This window comes from Pseudochaenichthys georgianus, unplaced genomic scaffold (assembly GCF_902827115.2).
Source record: "Pseudochaenichthys georgianus unplaced genomic scaffold, fPseGeo1.2 scaffold_484_arrow_ctg1, whole genome shotgun sequence".
Classification (NCBI taxonomy): Eukaryota; Metazoa; Chordata; class Actinopteri; order Perciformes; family Channichthyidae; genus Pseudochaenichthys; species Pseudochaenichthys georgianus.
In genome coordinates, this window is record NW_027263048.1 from 105,770 (window position 1) to 118,536 (window position 12,767).

Consider the following 12,767-nt stretch of genomic DNA (forward strand, 5'->3'; position numbering starts at 1 on the left):
GAGAGAGAGAAAAAAAAGAGGTGAGGTGAGGAGGGGAGAGAGAGAGAAAGAGGTGAGGAGGGGAGAGAGGGCGAGAAGTTAGATAAAGAGAAAGAGAGGTGACGGGGGGGGGAGAGGGGGAGAGAGGAGAGAGAGAGAGAGAGATAGAGAGAGAGAGAGAGAGAGAGAGAGAGATGAGTGGAAGTCAACAGTGGGGGATGACAGGCTGCTGATGAATGAACTCCATCAGCAGCTACAGCCTCATATTCTAATGCCACTGGACCCCAATGTGTGTGTGTGTGTGTGTGTGTGTGTGTGTGTGTGTGTGTGTGTGCGTGTGTGTGTGTGCATGTGTGTGTGTGAGAGTGAGTGTGTGTGTGTGTGTGTGTGTCTACTAGACTAAAGAATGCAATATATCACTGTTGTCATGGATACGGGTGAGTAGTTACAACCCGTTGCAAAGTCTTTCTGTTCTTGCTTTAGTTGTAAATTGTTTAAAAACGTCTCGTGCTTAAGATGTCGGCCTGCCATGGTGTGCGTGAGTCGAGGCTCCTCCCACCGTACCCACAGCCTCCAGTACGAGGTCACGTGCTGGACGTGTGGTTGGAGAACAGTGGCACCCGTATGCTTATAGAATAGGGTTACGGTGTGTAACCTCTGTTCTTTAGCGGGTGATTTATGAATTCAGACATTAATGATCTTTCTCCAAACACACTTAGAGCCGGTCAGGGTGGAGTGTGTCCATGGTTACTCACAGAGAAAGTCCGAGAGCACGTCAGGCTGGTCGTAGTGCACCGCGGCCACACACATGGTGTTGAGGCCCACCAGGCAGAGCACCGTCCAGTAGAAGGTCTGCGTCTTCACCATCTTGCGGATGAAGAATCGAAATCGTCGCTCCTTTGTATTGTAAGTAGAGTCGTCTGCCCCGTTCTTTATGCTGGAGCGCGCAAAACCTGCGGGGAGGCACGGACACGGTTACCCCTGAAGGTCTGGGGCACTTGTGCTGCCTTCATACATACCGCCCCATGCCCCTCTACAGCCAACCCATTGCTGCAGCTACCTCTACATCGCTGCTTGCCTGCCCCACCACCACCCCAGCTCACCCCAGCTTCCACCCCAGCTTCCACCCCAGCTCCCACCCCACCACCACCCCAGCTTCCACCCCAGCACCACCCCAGCTCCCACCCCACCACCACCCCAAGTTCTACCCCACCACCACCCCAGGTTCTACCCCAGCTTCCACCCCAGCTTCCACCCCACCACCACCCCAGCTCTCACCCCACCACCACCCCAGCTTCTACCCCAGCTTCCACCCCACCACCACCCCAGCTTCTACCCCAGCTCACCCCAGCTTCCACCCCAGCTTCTACCCCAGCCTCCGTTTGCTTTAAAAATAACAGAAACGTCTCACCTGAACACAACCCACTCCAGAGTTCAAACTGATGGTGTGTGTGTGCTCTGAAATACGTTTCTATCCCCGCATCTCACTCTGGTTTTCTTACCTACTGCATCCCCCATGTTGTCCCCTCCCTCCTCAGGGTTCAGCAGCTCTGTCTTGTTGTTTTTGGTTTTGATGGTCGGCCTTCGCCTCGTTCCTATCAAAGAGAAACATCGAGAATAGCGTCTTCATCAGTTTGTTTAAACCAGTGCTTCTCAAAGTGTGGTCCGCGGACCACCGGTGGTCCGTGAGCGTCCCCTAGTGGTCCGTGAGTATATTGGTAACATTTCACATTTGAAATAAATACATTTATTTAAGTTTTTCGCACTCTCGCGGGAATATCTCCGCAATGGAGCGAGCTTAAGTTTCACTTTCGATTGCATGTTATAGCCCAGATAAGCACCTTCGTCACACATGTTGCCACTTGTTTGTACAATTTTCAGGCGATTTGTAAAAAACGATGTGTTTTTGGATATTTGTGGAGTTACGTGGTCCGCGAGTGTTTTTTTATTGGTTAAGTGGTCCTTGGTATGAACAAGTTTGAGACACACTGGTTTAAACCATATTATTCTGTTTGTCACTTGTGTTTCATGCTAAACCCAACATGTAACTGAGCAATTCTAGCTGACTTAGCTGTGGGTAGAATATGCAAATAAACCCCGTTTAACTTTCCAAATGACCCGTTTGACTTTTGTTCAAACCTCAGATTGTTCTTCTGCTGTTTTTGTATGAAACCCTTTCTTACTAAGGCAAGGATCAGATACTCATGGCTCCTTGTATGAGCCAGGTTACAGTGCGGAGGAAGAATAATGCCTTGCCGACCAACCAGTGACGATAGCAGTGCAACGACCCCAATGCATTCTGGTAGTTGTAGGTTTTTAACCACTTAAGCAATAGGGAATACAACCGTTTTTTTCCTGGTCATGCAGCACCAATTTCAAACATATTTGTGCATTTCTACACCGTATGCAGCCCATATTAATAAGCAGCCCATCTCTCCAGCGGTGATTAGCATTGCTAGCTAAAGACAATGCTAAGATACAGTATGTACCAAACCAGCCAATAGGAAGAGCACGTTTAGATTTGTAGTCATACAATAAGTATCAAGTCTTTTTCTGCTGTTATATTTCTACAAATGTAACACATATCTCCATGTATAGGCTATCTGTCTTGATTCTGTCTGAACATTTTCTTCTGTCTCACTTAAAGTAAACAAACACAATCAAAAAAGTATGGTTAGTTACCATCAAAGTTCCCAGGGACTTCATCGTCAGCCAGGATCACTTCTTCTGAACATAAGGGGAATAAGACGTCAATACACCGCATTTCTATTCAGTTGTTTTCTACAATGAGCAGTGTGTGTGTGTGTGTGTGTGTGTGTGTGTGTGTGTGTGTGTGTGTGTGTGTGTGTGTGTGTGTGTGTCTTGACCTGCTTTGCAGATCCACTCCAGGTATCCGTTGAGCTCTCTCTCAATCTGCTGCTGTCGCCTCAGCTTTAGGAACTCGCTCCGGTTCTCCACCCGCTCTCTCTCTTTGGCAAATTCCCTGTTGGACACATTTTCAGTATGACATTTAGCTCATTTCAATCAAACAAAACACAACATATAAACAATCCAGAGCGTAGAGAAGTATGCAGTGGGATATACAGAGGTGGGAAGTAGTGGAGTACAAATACTTCGTTACTGTACTTCAGTACATTTTTATGGTATCAGTACTTTACTCCACTACAATCTTTCTGACGACTTTTTACTTTGACTTCTTACATTTTGAAGCCAAATACCTGTACTTTCTACTTCTTACATGTTGAACTCAAATACCTGTACTTTCTACTTCTTACATGTTGAACACAAATACCTGTACTTTCTACTTCTCACATGTTGAACTCAAATACCTGTACTTTCTACTTCTTACATGTTGAACCCAAATACCTGTACTTTCTACTTCTCACATGTTGAACTCAAATACCTGTACTTTCTACTTCTTACATGTTGAACCCAAATACCTGTACTTTCTACTTCTTACATGTTGAACTCAAATACCTGAACTTTCTACTTCTTACATGTTGAACAAAAATACCTGTACTTTCTACTTCTTACATGTTGAACTCAAATACCTGTACTTTCTACTTCTTACATGTTGAACACAAATACCTGTACTTTCTACTTCTTACATGTTGAACACAAATACCTGTACTTTCTACTTCTTACATGTTGAACTCAAATACCTGAACTTTCTACTTCTTACATGTTGAACAAAAATACCTGTACTTTCTACTTCTTACATGTTGAACTCAAATACCTGTACTTTCTACTTCTTACATGTTGAACCCAAATACCTGTACTTTCTACTTCTCTCATTTTCCAAACAGCTGGTTCCTTTAGTCTGAATGTGTGTTTGGTGGCGTGATCATTATTATTTAGAGTCATTTGCCTTCCTATTGATTTGAACACGATCCGTGTATCCATCATTTCCTGGTGTGACGGCTGTCGCCTCTCCGGTCCTGTTAATCCTGTTTTGCTATCCTGTAAATGAGCTGTGTGGTTGCTTCAACGTGATTGGCTACCAATTCCTGGTTCCGCCCCCGAAGATACTGATTGGAGCACGCCGGGCCCGACGCACGCCAATCCCCATGCATTCCCAGCGCACACCTGCCAGAGATGACGCTACAAAGTTTGGGGACAGCTATCACTCGGGAGGCTCTGTTGCAATCAGACGCCTCACACATCTTGCTCCTGTGTGGACACATCCTCCTTCTGTTCCTAGCAGTAGATTTGCGCCCTTTTGGCTCTTTTGTTTTGGCCTCGGCTATTTTTGTTTCATCTTGTTGTACACCTTCATTGTTATTTATTAAACCCTATTATAATTATTACCAAATCCATTCTGGTGTGTGTTGTTTTCCTCTACCCTAGAGGGGGACGTAACTTATTTGGGGGCTCGTCCGGGATCTCTTCATCTGAATTCTGGGGTTATCAGTGGGGTTGGTGGTGACAATTGGGTAAAACCTTGAGTGCAGTTCCCCTGGGTATGGCATCGTTTGATTTGAAGTCCTTTTTAATCAGTCCTTCAGTCAAGCAGCTAGATCAGTGTCGTAAGGAAGACCTGTTAGAGATTGCTCAACACTTCAGTCTCACGGGGGCAAAGCAGTTATTAAAAGCAGATTTAAAGGCGGTCATTGTGGATGAGTTGGTGGAACGGGGCAATCTTGTGTTGCCTGCACTGCCTGATGCGTTACCGGAAGATTGGGAGACACAGAAGCTTGAGGCGGAGCCTTCAGCTGCTCGGGGAGAGGTTGGGGACAGTGAGGACGACAGGCGGTTTAAACCACCGCTCAAGCCGCCTCGCCATGAAGCACTATCCCCTGGTAGCTCAGTGGAGTCCCGAGAGGGGGCTAAACTAAAGGTCTGTCTTGCACGTCTTCAGCTGGAGGCAACAGACACAGAGCAGAGCAGGCAGATACAGTTTCAGCTGGAAGCAAGGAAGCTGGAGATTGAGGCCGACAAAGCAGTCAGGTTGCGTCAGCTGGAGTTGGACTCGCAACTGCACGCATCCGACGCTTTTGCCCCGGCCGCCGGCCCTCATCCACCTGCCTTTGATGTGAGTAAACATCTCTCATTAGTGCCAACCTTTAGGGAGACTGAAGTGGATGCGTATTATGGCGCATTTGAGCGCATTGCTGCAGCGCCGCGGTGGCCGGCTGAATCGTGGGCTCTCCTGGTGCAATGTAGAATTCACGGGAGAGCTCAGGAAGCAGTGGCTGCTCTTTCTTTGGAGGAAAGTCTTGATTATGACACCGTTAAAACTGCCATCCTCAGAGTGTATTAACTCGTACCCGAAGCTTACCGTTAGAAATGTAGATACCATAGGAAGGGTCCTAACCAAACCCATGTGGAGTTTGCCAGAGAAAAGGGAATGATGTTTGCGAAGTGGATGGCTTCCTGTAAAGCCGCGGAGTATGGTTCTCTGAGAGAATACATTTTGATGGAAGAATTTAAGAAATGTTTGTCCGAGCGCTTCGTGGTGTACCTAAATGAGCAGATAGTGAATACTCTCTCAGCTGCAGCTGTGTTGGCTGACGAGTATGTGCTTACCCACAAATCTGTGTTTTCTCCGGGTTTTACTGATCAACCCGCCGGGTGACTGCTGCACCCTCTACTCAGCCATCGAATGTGTATAACGTGGAAAAAGAGGAGAGAGAGTGCTATTAGGGAGCAGCCACAAGATATGTCCCAGCCGAAAGGCATCGGCTTAATTAAAGCAGAGTCACTTACTAATCCTACGACTGATACTGACGAGATAGATGACTGTTTTAAGCCCTTCGTATTTGATGGGTTGATATCTTGAACTGGTAAGCCTGCCGATCAGAGACCCGTGCATATACTGCGAGACACTGGAGGGTCGCAGTCTGTGATAGTTGCCTCTGCGCTGCCACTTTCTGACCAGTCAGCCTGTGGTTCTGGCTCCATACTATGTGGCATTGAGATGGGTTATGTTCCAGGGCCCGTACACACTGTACACGTGCAGTCAAGATTAGTCACCGTTTTTTCCCCTGTTGCTGTGTGTCCCGCGTTACCGATACGAGGTATAGTATTCTTGATGGGAAATGATATTGCGGGTGGCAAGGTGACTCCTGCACTGGAAGTAATGGACGCCCCTCAGTCCGCAGGGTCATGAGGTAATAAAAACTCACATTTCCCCTAGTTGTGCAGTCACATGTGCACAGGGGCGTAAGACTGACTCAGATGGGACATTGTCTGATACTATGTTTGTGCCGATGCTTCTAGATCAGGGGTGTCAAACTCAAGGCCCGGGGGCCACATTCGGCCCGCGACTTCATTTTATGTGGCCCCACAAGAGCTTGCAAAGAATATAATTTGTTTATTATACGTTTACATGCTGCAGAAGCACGTTGCCCTTAAACTACATGTCCCACAATGCATCTCAAATATGACTTTTTTCTCCGAATTTGCCTTTTTTTCTTCAAAATATGCATTTTTTCATAGAACTCCTTTTTCTCAGAATTAGATTTTTATTTCAAAATGTCATTTCTATTTATTTTTTCTCCAGAATTTGGCTTTTCTTTTTAAATCATTTTGGGACATACGCACTGAAGAGACTTGCCCTAGACTTCTGCTTTCAGACGTAGTTAATTATGAAGTTATTACCCTATCCGATGACAATCCAATGCAGAGGCAATGATGTAATATAATACATTATTTTATATATATGATATATTTATATATGTATTTTTATATAGTCTTAAAGTTACAACCGGCCCTTTGAGTGCAACCATAATGCTGATGTGGCCCGCGATGAAATTGAGTTTGACACCCCTGTTATAGATGAAGCTGTGTCCGAGGAAAAGCCAGAAGATGTGGTTTCCCCTTCTCACGAGGATGTCGCGAGACCAGCGCAACATGCCGGCTCCCGCCAGACCGACTCTCCTGGTAATCCGAGAGTGTCTGCTAGGCTATCAGTTAGTCATCTTCGGTCTATTGTTAACCTTACGGTACCTTGAGATTTGTGTGGGATCTAGCTTTGGGTTAATTGTGATGTGTAGTTGCTACGATCCCTTCATGTTATGGACTCGCCTGTACCGGCACCGCCAGCGGCTCACGCAGTGGGCTCTGATCGAGCGGGGCTACCAGGTTAGATACCCACCATATAAAAGGGCTCAGAGAGAGTGTTGGCCGATGACATGTCCAGGTTGGTTGGTGTTATTCGATGGGATCGTAGTGTGTGTAGTTTCACAACACCTGTGGGTTTGTGTTTTAAGGGGGGGGGGGGGGGGGGGGTGTGACGGCTGTCGCCTCTCCGGTCCTGTTAATCCTGTTTTGCTATCCTGTAAATGAGCTGTGTGGTTGCTTCAACGTGATTGGCTACCAATTCCTGGTTCCGCCCCCGAAGATACTGATTGGAGCGCACCGGGCCCGACGCGCTCCAATCCCCATGCCATCCCAGCGCACACCTGCCAGAGATGACGCTACAAAGCTCGGGGACAGCTATCACTCGGGAGGCTCTGTTGCAATCAGACGCCTCACACATCTTGCTCCTGTGTGGACACATCCTCCTTCTGTTTCGAGCAGTAGATTTGCGCCCTTTTGGCTCTTTTGTTTTGGCCTAGGCTATTTTTGTTTCATCTTGTTGTACACCTTCATTGTTATTTATTAAACCCTATTATAATTATTACCAAATCCATTCTGGTGTGTGTTGTTTTCCTCTACCCTAGAGGGGGACGTAACTTACTTGGGGGCTCGTCCGGGATCTATTCATCTGAATTCTGGGGTTTTAACAGCTAGTTCCTTTAGTCTGAATGTGTGTTTGGGGCGTGGTCATTATTATTTAGAGTCATTGCGTGCCTATTGATTTGAACACGATCCGTGTATCCATCACTTCCTGGTCTTCTCTAAAGAAGAGGGACCAATGGAAACGTTGTCATGTTGCCGTTGTTCAGCATGGAAACATTCATTAGCTAACGATGACATTATTGTTCTATTGATATAAAGGGAGGTCAGGTACTCTTTAAAGCAGCTGCTAGCTATGGGTACTTTCTACTGAAGCACACTTCAAAGCCTCTTTACTTTGACTTGAGTACAGAAGTTTAGTCAGTACTTCTACTTCTACAAGTATTTATAAACACGAGTATCTGTACTTCTACTTGAGTAAAGGACGTGTGTACTTTTGCCATCTCTGGTCCTATATGGGAAGAAATTGTGAAAATGAGGTGAAGTGTCGTACCCTGAGAGTACACCCAGCACCAGGTTGAGCATGAAGAAGGAGCCGATGATGATGAGGGGGATGTAGTACATCCAGTTCCAGGTACTGCCTCCCACATCATTACTCTGCAGGGGGAAAGAGAGACAGAGGTATTAGTGGTCATCTAAAATGTAAAATGGGATTTAAATTAAGACTTTTGACAACCTGAACATTCGAGAATTCTTCACTTTTATTGAACCTTCGCTCTACTTCTACACAGACTATTTCCTCTTTGTTTTAGTATGTTATCTAGGATATGCACTGACTACACCTCAGTATAACACAGTCTGGGTGAGGGTTTATTACTTCATGCTTTTAGCTCTAAATACTTCCTGTAGCAAAGCCACGAGAACCCATACTTCAGTATCAATGTCAATCAATGCTAACATTCTGTAAAGGTGATGGGACATAACTTAATTTTCTTCAGTGTGTAAGAACTCTATTATTTTCTCTGATAAGGCTACATTGATAACAATACATCCATGTTCAGCAAGAAGAGCATTCAAGTTAGCTGTTAGCAGCCTGAAGGCAGCACAGTTACAATGCTAACGTAGTTTCTATTTAGTTCAGTAAAAATTAGTAGTACAATAAGTTAAATTGGCATTGTTTAAATGTAAGGTAAGAAGCTTGATCTATTTGTTGATGTAAGAACATGTTTTCAAAGCAATCTAACATAGGCTGCAGTCGAATAGTCCAAAAATCAGCTCCTAAATTCTAACCCTATCGTCTATTCCTTGACCTCTGAGTGAAAGGTCACGGGGTTAAGGGATAGTGAATAGGAGAATTCAAAAGGACTTAGGAGAAGAGACTGCGGTACTTTTGAGATTCCGACTGCACTTTCACTATCCGACGTGTTTATGATGCGCCAGCGGACGTCCTGAATGTGCGTCTGCTGCTGTGGGGAAACTATGGAAACCACAGTTTTCTATACAGCGGACTACAACATGGATGTTTAATAGGAACGAGGGACTACTGTGAACTCATCTAGAGACTCTGCACCGTGCTCTGATGCTGCTGCTTTGCTTTATGAACGTGGACAACAGAGAAACATATTCTTCAGGACCAAAGTTGGAATTGAAATAAAAAAGGAAAGTGAAACTATGCTTGTCCCCCTCTCCCTCCGGTCCACATTAATACCAATGATCCCAATACGTATGATTGTATGAACTAAAGATCTTAAAATCAATACAGATGTATTTATTATAAACGTTAGTCCTTAACACCTATCACTGTGTATATCACCATTCAAACATCTTTTAGAAGTTGAACAAATCCCACACAGCTCAGTAAAGACTGAGATGTTGACTTTATTTGATCATTTCAGTAAAAGCTAACGTTCATATTTCTCTTTTTGATTATAATACTGATGAACGTTCAAAACAAAGCACTTTGGCAACTTACCACATATGTTTTAAAATGCTTAATAAGCACCGTAACTTTCATGATATAATTTCTCGGTCATAATCGTTTGTTTCCGTGAACGGCCGACTGTTGAGTGACGGCAAATGCTGCGGCTGCAATGCATTGTGGGGCAGCATTTTCTCCTCTCCTTTCGGTAAGAGAGGTCCAGTGGTTCCTAAGCTAAAGGAGGTTATAAAGGAAGTTTGAAACCTCCTTTCCTTTCATGTAGAGAATTGGAACGGCTCTTATCATGGCTGCCACTGAGGGACTTCCAGGTCATTTCACTCCGTTAGGAAGGTTCCTAAGCTAAATGGACTATTCGACTGCAGCCATAGACTTGTGACGGCCATAGAGCCTGTGGTCTGCGAGTGTGTGTGTGTGATGCAGGTCGTGTGATGGGGTGGAGCTGAGGAGGCCAATCAGCACGACTGGAGACACCTGGCCGGAGCCGAGGTGCTACTTAAGCCCAGCTGCCCGGAGTCACATGGCCTTCGTGACCCGCTGTGGGAAGACTCTCGCCGGGATCCTTTCCCCTCGCCCACCCTCTCATGTTTTTGGTGTTGTTTTGGAATCGCCACAATAAATGTGCCGTGGTTTTTGGAACCCTCGAACGTCTCTCTTTTCCTGTTGTGGCCTACGAGCCGGTCATAACAGACTTTACAGAACTATGATGTATTTAACTTCCTAACAAAACTCAATATGCAAACTGTAATATAGTAGTGCATGTTGAATAATTTTCGCACCAAAATACAATTTGTATCTTTGAATTCTAACAAAAACGGTTGGATGCATTTTCTTTTGTGTAAAACATGTTCACGGCAGATTTTTTAAAACTGTCTGCGTGCTAACGTCTTATAGTTTTCGACTTTATCTGTACTGCACAGCAACCAAGGAGATAAGATAAGAGGTATTTATTTATCCCAAATTGGGACATGTTTGCATTGCAGCAGCATAAAAAACTAAAGCAAGTCATTGTTAAACATTAAACATCTCAAAATAGAATTAAAACAGCATTACAAAGTAGAAAATATACAGAAGACTGTGAAGATAACAAATTTAAGATTAAGATTCAACTTATTGTCATCACGTAGTACAGGTGCTATGTAACGACACGGTTTCTCTGCAGTTGACCCATCGTAGTGTTAGGAGCAGTGGGCTGCCATTACGTACGGCGTCCGGGGAGCAGTGAGGGAACGGTGCCTTGCTCAGGGACACCTCGGTAGCGCTTGGTCTTTCCGGGACTTTAACTGGTGAACTTCCAGTTGCCAAGCCCCTATGGACTTCGCCCTAGACCACCAAATCTATCAACTCTGACAATAAAACACTATTGAAGGGAACTATATGTATAATTCTGGATTAGGGTTAAGGTTATAATGGTTCAGGAGTGGCTCTATCTTTAAATCTGGAGAGCAGGTCAACAGCGACAACATTGACTGACACCGTGTCACTTCCTTTTTCTTTGCTGAACGCAGCCAGCTGACAATCAGAGACATCAGGTGACTGCAGGATATGGCGTTTGAATGGGACTCAGCCGATTCTGATCTGCTGCTGGAGTGCCGTGTGCAGGGTTTTATCCCGCATGGTACAGTGCAAGCAGCCTGTTCTCTATTAAACTTGCATTGGTTTCCTCCTGACTGCCTGTGTGAGCGTGGAAGTCAGCCTCCATCCATCAGAAAAGATGTTAAATATAGAGCGAGACGGACCAGAATAGAGAGTGGAAGAGAAGGAGGCGGAGGGGGAGGGGGAGCCACTCGGAAAGGCAGGAAAAGGACAGATGAGATAAAGGAAGTCAAACAGAGAGCCATAAAGGGAGAGAAGGACGCAAAATGGCTTTTGGACAGACACATGGTGTTTTGAAATCTCAAACTACTTTATGCCTCATTTAGCCGAATGAAATCCAAGCAAATCGCCACCCTACACGCCCACCCGCCCCCCGAGTCCGAGGACGCAAAATAAATACCCTAAACAAGGAATGCACGATATGGAGATTTTTTTCCAGCTGATACTGATTAGCGATAATTTCTTGTTTCTCAACCGTGATACCGATGAAAAGCCTACACATAATTTGTGTACTAAAATGAAATAATAACATGTCGTTTATGCACCTGGGGGTTAGCAACTCTAAGATGTAGGCAGCAAAGATAGATGATTTCATATTCAAAAGCTCTGACCGAAGCGGACCGAACTGAAATTGTGACAAAACAAGTTCCAACTTTTTAGTGGAAGTGATTGTATCGTCTTCCTTTGCTATCAATGGCAAATACATGTTGGTGTCAGAGTTCTGCACTTTTTCTTCTTCCTCTCTGATTATTGGTGGATAGCACACACACTTTAAAGGTGCCTCCTGCCACCTACTGTGTCTGTACATGAAAGCTATTTGGCATTGGATAATCTGACAATTTCTCACTGCCTAAATATATTTGGCAACCCATGCCACGACTATGACTCGATACATTATCCAACGGAGAGAAAAGTGACCAGATTGGTGGTTTACGAGGAATAACTAGCAACCAATATTTGTCCTATAGTTTAGGCCTTTTCTTAGATTAAACTCTGCACGAAGCTGCGTTCAGACCAACAACAACAATGCTTCAAAAACAATCGTTCTCATTTGGTCCAATGAGGCCATAGCGGGCTAAGCCTTTTGGGTTTTTCCTTGGTCTATTTATCCATGTGGCTACTTGGTTAGCGTGTCGTCCTAAAACACCTCTCTGATCTTGATTGAAAGAGACACACATCTGTATGTTAGGATCAGTGCAGCCAAGGCCGTTACGCATTGTTAACTATTTTTATCATAATCAAAAGACACTGCAAAGCACACTCTTATTCGTTCACTGTATTTCCAATAATTATATTTACTGTATATGAAGCTTGTTTGTAACTCATTTTGAGCGTTGTTCATGGCGATACATAGCATGGCGTGTTAATCTTATAAATACGATATTTTCTCATTTGTATTTGTATTTTGAAATGTTTACATTTTAGAATTGTTTATTTCTACTCTTAATCTCTCTTATGTACAATGCCTTGTTTTTATGCTGCGATGCAATCATTTCCCAAATTGGGGTCAATAAAGTACATCTTACAGGGTTCATACACTTTTTCACTAATGATTTTCAATGACTTCTCCAGGACCTTTACCTAACTTTCCATGACCAAAATATTGACTCTTTCTCAGCGTACCACTGAACATGGT

The 12,767-nt window shown here is 44.5% G+C and overlaps 1 protein-coding gene across 1 annotated transcript in view; it reads right to left on the reverse strand.

Moving 5' to 3' along the window:
* Nucleotides 1-726: 726 nt before the first annotated feature.
* The window catches only part of LOC117442838 (voltage-dependent P/Q-type calcium channel subunit alpha-1A-like), a 101,965-nt gene continuing 89,924 nt past the window's right edge, over nt 727-12,767 (reverse strand). Inside the window, exons 7-11 of the mRNA XM_034078799.2 lie at nt 8,153-8,256; nt 2,847-2,962; nt 2,662-2,703; nt 1,482-1,574; nt 727-932 (exon numbers count right to left, since the gene is read on the reverse strand). Of these exons, the coding sequence (XP_033934690.1) occupies nt 727-932; nt 1,482-1,574; nt 2,662-2,703; nt 2,847-2,962; nt 8,153-8,256 (561 nt within the window). The remainder of the gene's footprint in view (nt 933-1,481; nt 1,575-2,661; nt 2,704-2,846; nt 2,963-8,152; nt 8,257-12,767) is intronic.